The sequence below is a fragment of the Bicyclus anynana genome, chromosome Z, assembly GCF_947172395.1.
Source record: "Bicyclus anynana chromosome Z, ilBicAnyn1.1, whole genome shotgun sequence".
NCBI lineage: Eukaryota > Metazoa > Arthropoda > Insecta > Lepidoptera > Nymphalidae > Bicyclus > Bicyclus anynana.
The window spans coordinates 5,694,549-5,710,755 of NC_069110.1; the positions used below are offsets into that span (position 1 = coordinate 5,694,549).

The window sequence follows — 16,207 nt, forward strand, 5'->3', positions numbered from 1 at the left end:
GTGTTTAGAACGATAGGGTATGAAGCTACCACGCATTTTTCATTTTCATTTTCAAAACGAATAAAGTTCATTTTCATTTCACTCTGCTTCAATGTGTTAACAGTTATAGGGGGACACAAACAACTTAGCGTACCATGGATCCACCATGTGGGTGCTGGAGCAGGGGCGTAGTAACCGCCCTATCAGCCGTATCAATGATACGGGGCTTTCAAACTACAGGGGCCCTTTAAGTGTGAAAGCAAAAATTAGTAAAATGTAATCCACAATATATCAATGTTCCCACACTCGAACCCAAAATAAAATTACATTTTGTGTAGCATGTATGGTTACTACATATATTTTTGTACCAGTTTTACTTTGCGGTGAAAGAGTTAGCGCTAAATCAAATACTTGAGATTTTTCGGGATTTTCTGTTCATATATTGGGCCCTCCCAACTAATTTTAATACAGGGCCCCTACGGCACGTTACGCCACTGTGCTGGAGCCATGTGTGATAGTAGTCTAGGTGAATAAAACATTTGTTTTTATAAAAATATGCAGATATATTGTTTTAAACAAGGTAGGTACATGTTCACAGTTATCTGTGTCAAGCCATCAAACATAATATATAAAAAGTTCTAGAAATACAGAGGTAAGGTCGACAAGGTATACGATGCATATAAGTACATATTTGACTTAGATAATTACCTGGCGAAAATAAAGTATAACACCTAATGTGAATTTAAAACCAACATATTGCATTTAATCCATAATTCTTCCCCCCTTCAAATGGTAAAGATTGTGACGGGACTAAGTCCAGCTCTAAAACCCTAAGGAGGGAACTATCAATATTTAAATTTACATTTAAGTATTTATTTATTTTACATTTACATTATTCAATTTAAATTATTAAAATTGTTTTAATTTCAAAATAATATAGCCATTATTTACACAATACTAAAACTCAAAATACTTTTTAAATTTTGTCTGTTTGTCCTAATCTCTGGAGCTCTTCTATGAGCATGAGAATTTTTACGACTGGAAAAACGCTCTCTCACGCGATTTGTGAGAAAAATGAATTTCACATTTATTATAATAAAATTATAATTAGTAGGTATTTTTACTCCAACTTCTTCCTAGATACCTATCTAAGCAAATCGGTAGTTAAGTACCAAACACATAATATAGGTAGGTAGGTAGTACTTATGTTATATGTAAACTTACAAAACAGGTATAGGAAAATTTGCGGGCCAAGCGCAGTGTAGGGCCACGTGCAGTGTAGGGTTCCGTAGATTAAATTAGTAACATATTAACCATTCTGAAAAGGACCCAAAATTTTATTTTGAGAAAGATCTGTAGTGTTCCGTGGTTCATAAAGAATGACGAGATTCACGAGCAACTAAAGATGAAAACTGTTAATGAAGAGAAACTGCGTCTCGCAGATGTATAAAACACGACTAATGAGTCCAAATGTTCTGGCTTCAAAACTGATTCACAGGACATATCAGAACAGGCTTATAAGGAAGCACACTATTTAGATTTAATATAAAACAAATATGAGATGTTCTCACTGGTGAATACATTTGAAAAGCGAAGTTATCATAGAACACATCTGCTTATACCTAGTTATTTTACCGATCGCAGATAAACCCAGAAAAAAATGATAATTTAATCTACGGAACCCTACACTGCGCGTGGTCCGAGACGCAATTGATTTTTTAATTTGTTTTTTGCTATACTATGCACATCGAATGTGCTTTTAGTATAGTTAGTCTTGTATATACCTAAATATATTCAATTTCTTATAGCTGTGATAAACTTATAGGTAATTAAATTACAGAATGATGCTTAGGTACTTTTCAATTTTTAAGCGTAACCCGTCAGTAATGACTTTACATTGCAATATATGAAAGTGTGAAAAACATATTCATGAGAAAATTGTTAATACAACAATATAAATGTACTACATAATTAGGTACCTACATATATTATGTAATTCCAATTAACATAACTATGTATTTATATACCGAATGCATTATCGATATCTTGTCCCTTTTGTGTAAATGTAAGTAGATACAATATTTATTATTGTCAGACAATATTTTATTTTTAAAGACGAAAATTTTAGTAAACTGGGCTTTCAATATAATAAATAAATACTCGTAAAATATAGCTGCCGACTTAATTAGACAATTTAGTATACATAAAAGTCATATAGACCGTCATTTTATATCTTATCAAATCATATAGACATTATATTTATTTACAACTTAATTTAATTCTTACATATATTACAAACTAATATTACAAAGCTAATTAATGAAAATTTAATGTACCTATACAGTTATGAATAATAAATTAATGAATTTGGGTTGTGGCACATCGAGACTCAAGGGCAAAGTGAAATGATAATATATTATCAGCTGTTATATACAATACCTATGAGACTAAAGGAGAGATTTCATATCAAACGAAATTTAAATTATGTACCTACTTATCAATAATTTATATATTAGAATTCTAAAACTTCAAACAACAAAATGAGTCATAATTTTAATTTAAAAGTGAGTATATTGCGTTCATTAAATTTCTGCAATCATTATAATTAAATTGAAATAATGAAATATTTTATATCAACAGCTGCCAAAGTTAGTGTAAGATAAAATGTATTTTGTACATGTAAATGTTCATAGATGTATGAAATCTGTCCCATGACCTCATCGGTGAAACAAATATTGAAGAAGGGTATGTAGTGAATTTGTGGTATGAATGATTTCTAAGGGAATTATTTACAAAGACAACAATTACTTAGATAACTTGGTACGGATCTATACACCGAATTGAGCGATATGCGGCTGGCTATGTTCTAGGTCATTACATGGATTCAATATCTTTGTTAATAATGATTGCAGGAAAATATTATTTAAAAAACAAAAGCTTGCAACTTTACAATGCGAGGAGAAAAATAAAATTAATTTCTAGGATGTGTATATCAGATAGCATGAAAATATAGTTGAGTGTATGCTAGAGATTTATGCATACAAATCTCATTTAGCTTATATTATACGTCATACAAAATTTTTTGAACTTTATTATTAGGTGTTTAAAGTCCAACTTTGAATGCAAAACAAAAATGTACCTGTCTGTGTGAATGCAATCGCATAAATATTAATCAATAGTGTAAAATCCACGTAACAATTGAACAAAGACTTAATTAATAGATGAATAACTACATAAATGAAAGACGGGTGAGATATTTTCATGTGTTGGGTTGTAAGCCTTTGGGCTTGATCATCATGGATGCTCTCTTGAGTGTGTAGTCCCAACCTCTCCAGCGGAACCACACTATGCCTGTAAACATAATGAATACATATAAATAACTAGCGGACGCCCGCGACTTCGTCCGCGTGTAATTCAGTTTTTCACAAATCCCGCGGGAACCATGGATTTTCATCCGGGATGAAAAGTAGCCTATGTGTTAATCCAGAGTAAAATCTATTTTCATTCCAAATTTCAGCCAAATCGCTTCAGTAGCTACAATGTAAAGGAGGAACAAACACACACACACACACACACACACACAAAAACTTTTGCCTTTATAATAATGGTGTGAAATTGAAGTGGTTGTGTGTAATTTCATAATAATTGTATTCTTTCAAGTGGAACAAAGACTATCATCACCATCATCATAGATGTCTACTGCTGGACATAGGTCTTTTGAGCCACATCAAATAACTTTGATATAGGGCCCTTCTACGGCACGCTACGCCACTGGATGGTATTGGTATGTACCTTGTCTTGCTGTGAGGTCTTGTGGATCGTGCAAGTAGAGTCCGTTGAGACCACGACCGCATGATTTCCACCACCAACCGCCTTTCAACATTGAAGCGCAGTTGAGCGACGACCGGTCGTTGTCCCTGCGAAAGTAACACAATTACCATTATTATTAAAGTTCACAATAGGTAACTCTACAATTTTGCATTTTTAAGTTGTTTTTCTGAGTAAGTACCGAGGCTCTGGTACCACTACGGCGTCACCGAAGGGTTTGGGCGCAGGCTGTGCCTTGAGAATTTTGTATGTTCTGTGTTGCCCAATCCATTAAATATGTCAAATAATTGAGAATTTTTTTCTCGATTGTAGTCTTCAGGGTGTTGCTATGGTTACTCGTTCGTATCTCGCATCCGAAAATGTGTTCTGAATATGAGCATAGGTCAACTTATAATCCGTGTAGTATATCTACTAACAAGCAGAGTGTAGTGTTTGTGTCTACTAAATATATACCTAAAATACTACATACACTTTCTCATGTACATTGGTAGTGGGAGCAATGAGACAGTTTGTTACCGGCGCTTGACCCGAGTGGTTGTGTGCGGTTTGCTTGCCGTACCAGTGTAGGAATGAACCAGTGATTTGCTTATCTTATAGTAAGGACGAGGGTCCTTACACCGAGTAATATTGGATTTACCTGTTATATGTAGAGAAGGGGCTATTGTTGGACCCGTACCAGGGGTCGTTGAGAGAATCACCGGCATTTCCTTCATAGCCTTCGATCTCCAACTTGTAGTATTCCGCTTCCGAGTATATCTTGAAGTGCGAATACTGCGCATATCTGAATAAGAAATTATAATTTCATCAATACATCATTAACAACCCATTTTCAAATTGTAGGAATCGAATCCACAGCCTTGTACGCAGATGGTAAAATCACGATCCACCGCGCTATCTACTCGGCCAGCATTAGAAAAGCGAAGTAGGTGAATTCTATTCTCTCTCTCTCTCTCCTAGGACGAGGGGAGAAGCCTAGCCTTGTAGTTGATTGTTAATAAAAACAGATTGATAATGATCATCATTAGCAACCCTTTTTCGGGTCACTGATGATCACGAGTCTCCTTTCAGAATGAGAAGAGTTAGGCCTTAGTCCACCACGCTGGCCAATGCGGATTGATAGACTTCAGTAGAGAATTAAGAAAATTCTCAGTTAAGCAAGTTTTCTCACGATGTTTTCCTTTTCAGACACGTGATATTTAATTTCTTAAAATTCACGTAATTGGAAAGTTGGAGGTGCCGGACCGGATTCGAACCTAAGCTCTCAGAATTGTAGGCAGAGGTCATATTCACTGGGCTATCACGTAATCATCATACCGTAATCGTAATAACTAGGCTTTGGTAATGATAATGATGATAAAAACACTGCAATCACTTTACACATATATTATACTAGCGGACGCCCACGACTTCGTCCGCGTGGAAATCGATGTAAAATTTCAAACTCTATTTAGCACACTACTATTTATATTTTTGCATGTTTTATATATAATAAATAGTCCACTAATACACATTTATACAAATTATTCATCCCATATTTTATCCCCTTAGGGATGGAATTTATCAAAATCTTATCTTAGCAAATGCCTACGTCATATCATCAACCTGCGTGCCGCAGCCCGATCCGTCCAGTGATTTGAAGGATCACTATGTCAGTCAGTCAGTCACCTTTGAGTTATATATATTTACGACGCAAGCGCTTGTATAAATATATTATCTAATCTAAATTGTTTATAATGAGGTTATATGATGATAGTTAAGATTTTTAAAGAAAAATAATTTTCTACTTTTTAGAGCGTTTAAATAAAAGGTTTTTTTATAAGTTTTTTGCGTTTAATTAATTTTTTAGTTATAGCTGGCTAGGTCTCTCTTTCAAGATACATATTATGCCCTTTCATTTGATACCCATATTGTAGAAATGCAAATTTTTTATATTTAAAAATTAAACATTACTTTTCCGAGATTTTGGGTGGTCCGCCATATTGGATTTAGAATAACGTCATATAACATATCGTGCATTGCCATCTAATATTAATGAGTATACAAAATGTTAGCTCAATCGGTTGAAGATATCTACTTCTTATAAGTTCAAAGAATCCACCCTAACATACATATATACATTGCAAGGTAAATTAAAGCTTTTAAAATCAGCTATGTTAGTAACCACAACATAGGCTACGCTATACATTTACTTTGGGGCTGCGTAGTAATATTGTTGAAATATATTTACATAAAAAACCCCACGTGCTCTTCGAAGTATGTGCCCCACAATACCCTATTTCTTCGAGACTCGTTGACTAATGTCGAAACTAATAAAATATTAATTTAAAAAAAAACTTACCTTTTATTGCCGTCAAAGTCTTCCAACTCCACTCTGAGCATGTAATCGTCATTGTTAGTCAGCATGTAAATGTTTTCATTTCCCAACCAAAACTCCTTACTGGGATCGCCAAATCCATTTTTATAATCACTCCAGTCACGGTTGAAATTTTCAGCCGGGACACCGTAATCATCGCGCCTGTGGATAACCTAAAAAATATTTTATATTTAATTAACAATTTAAATAACATTGTAAAATCTATCTTTCAGTGAAAGTCCAATTAAAATCAGTTCAAACGTTCTAGAAATTATCCTAGACAAACATACAGACAGAGAGACTGTTTTTTTTAGTCATTTAAAAATCACAGACAGACATTTCAGTTTTATTTATGTGTATTATGCATCGATATATTGATTACTAGCGGATGCCCGCGACTTCGTCCGCATGGAAATGAATGTAAACTTTTATTCCTTATTTCACTACTTAAGGGATTGAATTTTAAAAATTCTTTTTATGATTTATGAACAAAATTCTAACTTAAAAATTTAAGGACTTTCCACACAAATTTTCAACCCCTATTTCACCCCTTTCTATTTTTTTTGGGTCAAAAAGTACCCTATCTTTTGCTTTAAGGTCAAAATTATAATTATACCAAAATTCATCTTGATTAGTTCAGCCGTTTAGCCATGAAAATGTATCAGACAGACAGACATACTCACTTTCGCATTTATAATATTAGTATAGATTTGAATATAACATTATACTTTTTCCAATCACATTACGAGTATCTTACGAGCTCTTGTAATTTCAATGCGTGAGCTATCTAATAATTTACATAGAGCCACGCGATTAAGAATCGTTTTACATAGTTCTTAATCATGCATAAAGTTTGTAATAAAACCTAATGCTTCCTAAGGTTTTTAACATGCTTTCTGCACCCACGGCGAGTTCAATTCCCACAACTGGAACTGTCAAATATCATGTTATATAAGTAACTATATATAGTACTTTATAGCAAAATATTACCCATATCACAGGAAATAAGTACCTACTTATTACGCTTACTTTGGCTAGATAGTGTATTGTTTAAATATAATTTCGAAAAGACAAGTAGACTGTTTTGAATAGTCATCATCATCATCATCATCATCAATAATAGTCGATGGACTTCCACTGTTGTTCATAGGCCTCTTGCATTGACTTCCAAACACCTCAGTCCCGAGCCGCTAGTATCCAGCGGCTTTTTGCCACTCAACACTTCGCCTTCCGGTCCGGAGTCGCCACTCCAGCACTTTTGGACTCCAGCTTCCAGTGGCTCTTCAAACTGTCTCTGTCCATTACTACTTCAGCTTCTTGGTTTCACTGCGGATCTCCTCATTTCAAGATCCGAAAAAAAAGAATCTTACCGTCCAACCGCCATCTGCAACGTTTTGTTCGCAGTATACTTTTAAGAACCAATACGTAGTGCCTCGTATCTGAAGGTAGTAGACACCCGACTCTCGCATACCAGCGTTTAGAAGGTCCACACACGAGTAGCCCTGAAATTATATCACCACAAATTGTAGCCTACTTTCAAGTTTTAACAATCATCGACAGTGTTCCCAAAGTAAACAATATCTCATTTTAACCCGTGCTACAGACGTGCAATTTAAACGTACTTGTGTAATGTCCGTCAGTTTTAACTGTTTTATCTAATTTTGCATTAAACTGTGCAGTTAAAACTGAACGTCTGTAGGGCGGGCAAGAGCAAAAGTTTTGAAGACGGTTCATATTTCTTTTCCATCATTAACAATGTCATTTTTGAAAATGTCTGTGTTTCAAGTATTTAGTAATTACTTTGGAAAATCTGCCTTCTAATAATTCGCATCACAAATCATGTAGCATTTAATTATTGAGTTTAGAAATAGTTATGCAAGTCATTCGCAAAGCTTTCCTATTTAATTACTGTTAAGTTATCTATACATCGCAAAAGCCTGTCTTGCATTTTATGTCAATAAATATCATGATATTTTTATATAGTTTAGAGGATAGAGAAAAATTATCTATTCGCGTAGCATGCATAAATTTATCAAAGTTATATAGGTAGGTAGTGTTATGTACGAATTCAAATACTTATTAAAAATAATTTATTTCAAGTTCGAGTTTTGAAACGTTAGCTTGTGATAATTGTAGTCGAAAACATAAATTTAAAATTAAAATTACGAGGGTACTACACGCGCCTTGATCCGAGAAGACAACAAACTGAGTCATGTTTCCTTTAATTGTTATCAACATTCTACAATATTGTCTAAAACTAGTCGAATGAGAAGGAGAAGAACAGGAAATATACTTTAATGTACCTACACTAAAAACAAAAATAATTATAGTAAGACTTTTTTTATATATAATTTAATTATGTACATTATAATAGGTCTTTTTATAAGCTTGCATTTAATATCTTTATGAGAGACGCGTGGTTTCAGGGGCAGTTCATTATAAAAACATAATATGCAATTACCTTTAACAGAGTTTTAGTATTTTTTTCATTTCTAAGCCACTCGTAGAAGTACTATTAGTTTGGTTTTGACCATTGACCTACTGTTTGGTGATTATGTCGTAGAAAACGGCGTGTGTGACCATCATTTACTATAATTTGCATTCATGGCGAAATTTCTAAAACATTCATTTAAAAACCGGGTATAGTAGACAATGTCCTATCCTATAAATATTATAAAAAAGTGAAAGTTTTAGAAGGATGAGCCTTTCTTAGGGCGTCCGCTAAAACTCGCCTAGCTACTATTCTCTAACTTTGAGTGACTTTAGTGGGTGTACATGAAAATTATCAACTAGCTATTAGGTCTTAGCAATTCGTATTCACTATTTACTTATTGCTAACTGACCAAAACTACTAACCAGTGCGTCTGACATTGCCAGTTTCGTTAACAACTGTCGTTACGGAATACAAAAAATGCTGTTGTTATTGGATTGATGTTAATTATATTAGGTGGCTAATATATCAAAGTTTGAGAATAGGTCAGGTGTGAAAGCGCCTGCAACTCGCGATCCTTTTACATCCCAATAGAACGCAGATGACCCCGCTGGGTTTTAATTGGTATTCTGGTTTTCAGCGAATCTCACATACTCAGCCGCAGACTGCACAGCTCTGCCTGTGCAGTCTCCGGACGGGATGCTAAAACGCATTTCCCTGCGACAAAAAAAAGGTGGGCTGTCTGTCTATATTGCGGATTATGACCAGGGCCTGTAGCGTTGTAGTGGAATTTAGAATCAGTCGCTGACGATCAAGTAAGCCCACATGCCTGCAGCGCTAACGAATTGACGTCCGATAAAACTGATCATGTGTTGATCACGGTCGGCACGATGTCATGCACATCGCGTCAAATCGGAGCTTGACTGGGTCCACTAGTTTGATCATATGACGATAAAATATATAATATTTTTAAAGTATTATAATGAACCTCATGAATAATAATAATCATAATAATAATAATAATTAGTTAGACAGCTTGCTGTAAGTAGACGGCGCAGGTATCTATTAGATCACTGAGAGAAACATGCAATGCTCTTTAGTTTTGTTTTTGTTTAGTTTCTAAGATATCACGATTAACCTACTTATTTCTCACTAATCCTTATATAGTGTAGTAATATAAATGTCTTTACAACCTAAATAAAACTAAACCTGTTTATTGGTGAGTTTAAAATTAATAATCACCTCATAATTATTTATAAATGTGTCTATTACTTAATGCAAACTACTCGTAAATAATCTATGTGTTAAATAAAAATAACATGCCACTTTTGGCAAAGGAAACCGTGTAAAAATGCAGATATTTATACACTAAAGTGTGTAGAAATTCTTATTAAATTAAATTAAATTTAAGGCTCACAAGCACAAGTTTTTCTTTACAGTATAACTTTATTTTGACCTTTTTAATAGCGATAATAACAGTGGTTAACGATATAATAAAGTTTCAAAGACTAAAAATACTACTCGAAAAATTATTATCAAATACATACGCAATTAGTAAATAAAGGGATAGAAGCCGTTATACTTATTTTTTTTTCATTCTATATAATTTAGCCCTTGTCTGCAATCTCACCTGATGGTAAGTGATGATGCAATCTAAGATGGAAGTGGGCTATCTTGTTAGGTGTAGGATGAAAATACACTGTCCACGAGCATTTCGGTTTCTACACTACATCGTAGCGGAACGTTAAATCGCGTGGCGGTACATCTTTGCCTGCAGGTCGGTAACTAGTAGATACTTAACATCATTAAGACATGTATGCCTACAAGAAACGCCGATGCAACCGGATCGTTGTGCCTATGATTAAGTTAAAACAATACAAATGCCGTAATCATCGGTAGTAATCGCTCGGTGGGAACGGCCAGTTTTTGCGCACTGACAGAGTCGCGGAAAGCGCTACGAAGGTATACTTAATGTACATGAACTAGATTTACGTAATGATATCAACTTTCCTTGCTTGTAACTCTTGGCGCGCCGCCTCGAGTCCCATTTTCAATACCTGTATTGAATCACTATAGAATTGTTAGCGTATCTATAGTAATATTTAGTTTGTACCTTTTCCATAAGCTGAAAGGCAACTATGCTGACCATTATGCTAGCCACAAACGGTCAATTATTCTCACGTTTCTGTAGTACCCACGACTATAATTGATTGTGTGTTGGTCACTGCGTACTTGAATTCTATAGTATGCTGCGTTTGTACTGCCGTTTGCTTTCCAGAAACGCGAGAATAATTGACCGTTAATGGCGACTTTACACATAGGCTGCGGTAGTTCGCGCACCGGTGGCAAAAGAGACGTGACTCGGAGCGCATTTATGCCAGTGATGGGTCCAGAGGGGCGATGTGAGACTTTCGTTAGGTGGTGTTGCTGCCCCAGAAGGGGGAGGAAGCATAAATTGGGACAAGGATGAAGAGTAAAGAATTTGTAGGGAGTCAAAAAAGCAACCCGGGAACACGCGAAATCCGTGCACACATATATATATATATATAACCCGTGCTACCAAACACTGTACAAACATCATTCGAGCCAGGTGTCAAGTTAATCCACACATCTGCGCCACGGAGTTTGTCATGTTGATTATCAAGTGTGTGTTAATTATTATCAAACCGCGATACTACGAGTATTATAGACTCTATCATCACTTAACCATCACGTGAGATGACAGTCAAACTTTTATTAATGGTAAGCGTCCACAGAACCGCGTCGTACGCATAGGACGTTTAATAATCCTCCTGATTTAAAAATCCACAACTTAAACGAGAAAATGTGTATATGAAAAAATGTATGTAAGACTTGTAAGGAAAGTTGAAGCACTTTTTATCTCGGTATGTTACAGTTACAAGAAAACCCAAAGCTTAATCCGTTCCAATTTGGTATATATGACCGATATATATAAGGAAAAACATTCATGTAGGTCCTAATGTAGTAGCTTATATCTACTTATATGAGAAAGAAATTAATTATTTTTCTTTATTGGTGATCCTTTTTAATTTGTTTAATTAATGGTAATGTACGAATTAACGAACGGTGCGAACGAAATCAGCATTGTATAAGTACGAAGCGTGTACCTTAAGGAGAGCAACGCATGTTCTTAGAGCAACAAGCAAAATTACGTGAAAACCAGTTATTACTGTAATATTGTCTGCGCCACTTGCGTCTTGATTGGAGTGTAATTGTACTTGCCGTTCGACATTTTAACATTATAAAATATTTCTTACTTTACGTAAGATTTGAGTTTCGCATTTTTTTATAATAAATAAAAAAATATTTTCGAATTTCATTGTTATTCATATGGAAGGTTCCAGCCCCTAGCCAAGTAGCACGTCGACTCTCTTTCTTTGATCGCAGACGCTTCGAAAACTAGAAAAATGTATGGGAATGACATTTGCTATCGACAAGTCACGTGATCAAGATCTGTCATTCCCATACATTTTTCTACTTTTCGAAGCGTTTGCGATCGTAGAAAGAGAATCGACATACCGCTTGGCTACAGGGGCAGGTTTGATTTTCCAGGTAAAATAATTTACATATGTGTTATTTATAGCAACAAAATTTTTACCTGCTATCTTTTTCGACTACGTGGAATTCGTAGATTTTACAAATAGCTTCCTTACGTCCGATCTCAATGAAACATTAGGTCAAGGAACATTTAAGAAGTTGCCTATAGCTATGCTTGAGTTTCTTATGAAAATCTCGTGAAAATTCGTTAAGTAAATGCTGGGTTACCGAATTTTTCAAGTTAAGTTTAAACTTAAAATACACAATGACTTCATAGCGTAACGTTACGTTCGTAATAAGTAACGTGCAGAAGTCAAAAGCTAATATTCATCCACCATCTCGTGCATAAGTTGTCACACTTTTTAAATACGACCAATATTCCTATTCCCCTCCAACTAGTCGAGAAAGACTGTATTAGGAGTGGGTACGACAATAGTCCAACGGGGCAGGGATTGAACCTCCATCCTGCAGTGATGAGTCCGACCGCCTTACCGTTGAGCTATTGAGGCTATTTTATATGTGTATGACACAATTTATCATTAGCCCATGTCAGTTATGAATATTCAAATGATTAATTTAAGATATTATCAATCACATGTTCCAATTAGTTAATTATATGTTAGTGATTTGATAAATATAATAAAAAGTGTCACAAAGTAACTGTATACTTCGAGTGCAAAACGTACTCATGGACAGTGGTTGCAGGATGTGGTCAAGTGAATGGATATCTTTGGATACACTATTGCGTCGAGTTCCTTATTGCTAAACCTGGAGACTTAAATGGCGCTATTTCAAACAGATTAGGTATGTACGACTTAAGCGCTATCAGACTTGCATTATCATTGATTAAAATTCCAACGAATATAACTATTTCTTGAAAAACTGTTTTAGTTATACACTGAATTATTTGAAAATACACTTATCGTATGAACTAATGGCGTTAGACGCACATCTAGTTACATAATACATTAGGCCGAGGCATAAATCATGAATACACGCCGTATATGAAGGATTTAATTGCGCGGAGTGCTTTATCAACTAACAGATTACCGTTTTATTTACTAACGGACGCCTGCAACTTCGTCTGCGTGGAATCCTTTTAAAACTTTTAAGAATGGGGGAACAATTCCGTGTCAAAAGGAATATTCTTGCCGTTTTTTCCACACTTTACTTTGATGGTCTGTTTCTATTTTCGTGACCCACCTTTGGATGGATGGATTGTCCATTTGGCTTTGGATTGGATGGTAATCTTAATAATCTAAAAATGACAAACGGAATTCCCGGAATAGATTGACTATAAAAAACATCCATCAGTTCTTCGATCTACCTGTACTCTCAAAATTTCGAGTTTGTAATATCATAATATATGATATTATGTATAGATATAATTTAATATTAGTTATTTATAATGCGTGATAAATAATATTTATTTCATATACCTGTAATAAACATTAATCGGTTATATAAGCCTTTACACTTTATGTCAAATAAATTGTCAATAAACAAGTATAAACAACTATATTTATTAAGTTATAATAAAAATAGGCATTGCAATTCAGGTAAACGAAAATTATTATAATATTTACTTCGCTCAGCAAAACACGACATATAAATAAATATCTAGGTACACAAACATACAATTTTGAACAACTCACTTTGACGTCTTTGTAGTTGGCGACGATCTCCGAAGCGAATGTGTTGTTTCCGATGATCGGCTTGTTTTTGACACTCGGGAATATGATGCCACCTTTGCGGCTTGTAGGGCGCGGGCTGGTCGGGCCCGAACTGTTACCAGCGCTGCCCGTTGCAGGGGTGACAGTCACAGTTGCACTCGTCGGACTTGCACTTGAGTTGCTCGGAATTGTTGGGCTGTACATCATATCACTATTAGATTTCAACAAATAAATCACATTTACATTGTTATTTAATGCACATAACATTCGCAATGCAATAGACTATGACACGCGCAATTTTTTTCGCATAAATGCAATAAAATAATTATAAATATATTTCACCTGTTGTTGATTAGGTATGTGGGAGGTGTTGTCATCGGTATCGTACTTGTAGTTGGATCAGTTGACGGATCTTCAACTCTGTATCTGTTTGGCGCGTACTCCACCAGTCTATCGATAGTTGGATCCAGTAGTAGTTCGGCAGGCACCGGCCGCTGTGCCAATGTAGCTACATCATCTTCCTGTTTCTTCAACCGCTTTTCAACCATATCAAGATTTTCTATGATCAGATTTGTTTTCAATCGCAAATCATTATGGATTTGTCCAATAGCACGCTCTTGTCGTTGTGTTTGAGTTAAAAGTTCGTCGGATTTCGGAACTAAATCATCAACCGAGCTCTTCGTCCCAACCACCACATCCCACACTTCATCCATTTTCTCTGAAACACTCATCATTGGTATTATTTTATTGACTAACGTATCAATTTTGCTAGATTTCTGTACTGGGGACTGTGTACTTGTTACTGTGCGATTTTTAAATATGTTGTTAACGTTTATAGAAGCAGATTCTGGTTCCACTATAGCAGCATGGACATCAGCCATCATATATAGAACTTTTCCTAAATTTTCAGAAACAAGATTTATATGAAATTGCAATTTGCGGTCTACCGTTGACATTGAAGTACGTAGTTGATCAACTTCTTTTGTTATTTCATTTATTACTTCTGAGTTAAGGCTTTTGGCTATTTCGATTACATTCAGATTAATAGGTTTCTTTTCACTTGCTTCTGCATTGATATCATCAACTGGCAAGAAGTTATTATCTATCTGAGTTTTTAGTCCTACTAATTTAGAATCAATATCAGAAACTTTTTGATCTAAAGACTCGAGTTTTTTGTCAAGCATATGAGCGTTATTGATTTTATTATCGTTTCTTCGGCTGTTTACATTTTCCGTTACACTCGGTTCATCACCTTGAGCAATGTGACTAAAAAGTTTAAAGTCTAAGTTTCCAAGTTTGGATATTATTGCATCTGTTTTATGTATATTGTCATTAACTCTTGAATCAAGTGCTTCTACTCTTCTCATTAGATGCTCTACTGCTTTGTCAAGGTTTTCAATTCTTTGTAGTTTAGTTTCCAGGGTACTGACGATGACTTCAAATACATTAAAAATGTATTGTTCTCTGAAACAAAAATTACCCATAAATAATATGTACTAAAGTATGAGTAACATTACCTATTGTTAACTAAAATATATGTTTATGTTGAGTAACTGGATATATTTGGGAGTTTAACACAAATTTTTCAATAAATAGATAATTTATATAATTAAAACTTAAAATATTTATAGTTTATATTTAGATGTTACGTAGGTATCTAGTATTAAACATAACCGAGTTGTTAGTAAATTCTTAAACAGGCAAAAACCTACGTCAGAAATAACTTGCACATGAAATGTACAGCCGACTTCCTACTCCAGAAAGAATTTTTAAAACTTGATATTCTTTTGTATTGATGACCTGATCTGGGACTCGGAACTTGGACCTTATTATCCGATGCCGAACAAGCTAATCACCGAACCAAAATGGCAGTTTTGTAATTAAAAGCAACTTCAGAAAAAGTATTAATTCATATGCCAATAGAAACTAAATGCTTTAAATATAAATTGATGCAATCATTTGTTTTGTGTTTTACATTTTACTTAAATATGTATTTAAATATTTTGTCACCAGTTACTCGATCACAGAGTCGTTTCATGAATTGCTCGTTTAGTAAACACGTATCTAGAAGGCACAGTTGGTTCGTTACGCAAATTGACTTTAAAATTATGGGTACGGTCCGTAAAGTGGAGTAACATGAAATCATTTATTTTATAAAATGGACCGCTCACTGCAAACAGGTCCCTACCAATTATATCAATAGATTATCTACATTTCTTCTCAACAACGAAATACGAGTAGGCACTCCAAACGCCTAGCAGGTGGTACTAAATAAGTTATTTGAACATTTCGTAACTGCAAACCTATTTCTGTACAGAATGCGATGAAAATGTATTCAAATACTAGCTATTTGGCCACCTACGGGCTATTAAATTTAAGTTTTAA

At 34.7% G+C, this 16,207-nt stretch overlaps 1 protein-coding gene across 1 annotated transcript in view; it reads right to left on the minus strand.

Annotated features, from left to right (window-relative positions):
* Nucleotides 1-517: 517 nt before the first annotated feature.
* The window catches only part of LOC112048190 (angiopoietin-related protein 2), an 87,704-nt gene continuing 72,014 nt past the window's right edge, over nt 518-16,207 (minus strand). The window contains exons 2-8 of the mRNA XM_024085635.2: nt 14,165-15,286; nt 13,805-14,018; nt 7,531-7,662; nt 6,146-6,333; nt 4,445-4,588; nt 3,772-3,896; nt 518-3,330 (exon numbers count right to left, since the gene is read on the minus strand). Coding sequence (XP_023941403.1) covers nt 3,239-3,330; nt 3,772-3,896; nt 4,445-4,588; nt 6,146-6,333; nt 7,531-7,662; nt 13,805-14,018; nt 14,165-15,286 — 2,017 coding nt within the window. The 3' untranslated portion in view covers nt 518-3,238. The remainder of the gene's footprint in view (nt 3,331-3,771; nt 3,897-4,444; nt 4,589-6,145; nt 6,334-7,530; nt 7,663-13,804; nt 14,019-14,164; nt 15,287-16,207) is intronic.